At 63.3% G+C, this 319-nt stretch overlaps 1 protein-coding gene across 2 annotated transcripts in view; it reads left to right on the plus strand.

Moving 5' to 3' along the window:
* Nucleotides 1-319, plus strand: part of Npas2 (neuronal PAS domain protein 2) — a 145,086-nt gene that overhangs the window by 139 nt on the left and 144,628 nt on the right. Inside the window, exon 2 of one of the 2 annotated variants that reach the window (XM_010637129.3) lies at nucleotides 60-86. The exons of the other annotated variant lie outside the window; for it this stretch is intronic. Coding sequence (XP_010635431.1) covers nucleotides 60-86 — 27 coding nt within the window. The remainder of the gene's footprint in view (nucleotides 1-59; nucleotides 87-319) is intronic. 2 annotated transcript variants of the gene reach the window in all.

A 319-nucleotide genomic window follows, 5' to 3' on the forward strand; every position in this document is an offset into this window, starting at 1 on the left:
CAGTCCCGCTCCCTGGCTCATGGGGGCCGATCCCTTTCTATTCTTGACCCGTTTCCCAGACCTGCTGCTCCGCCGCCTTGGAAGAGGTGCTCCTGATTCTTCCCCGGGCGAACAGTGCTCACTCTAGTCTCCGATCCCCGTCCACCACCCCGCCGCCCCAAGAGAAATCTCAGTGGTACCCGCAGAGACTCGCCCTGTGACCTGGGTCTGGGCCTCGCGCGATGTTGACAGGGGTGACGGTTGTCTGCTCGTCCCTCTCCCCACGTGCGGGACAGAAGCTCCCCTGGCAGCCCCGAATGACAACTTTCTCGGGACGTGA

This window comes from Fukomys damarensis, unplaced genomic scaffold (genome assembly GCF_012274545.1).
Source record: "Fukomys damarensis isolate Sample0158 unplaced genomic scaffold, DMR_v1.0_HiC HiC_scaffold_9, whole genome shotgun sequence".
Classification (NCBI taxonomy): Eukaryota; Metazoa; Chordata; class Mammalia; order Rodentia; family Bathyergidae; genus Fukomys; species Fukomys damarensis.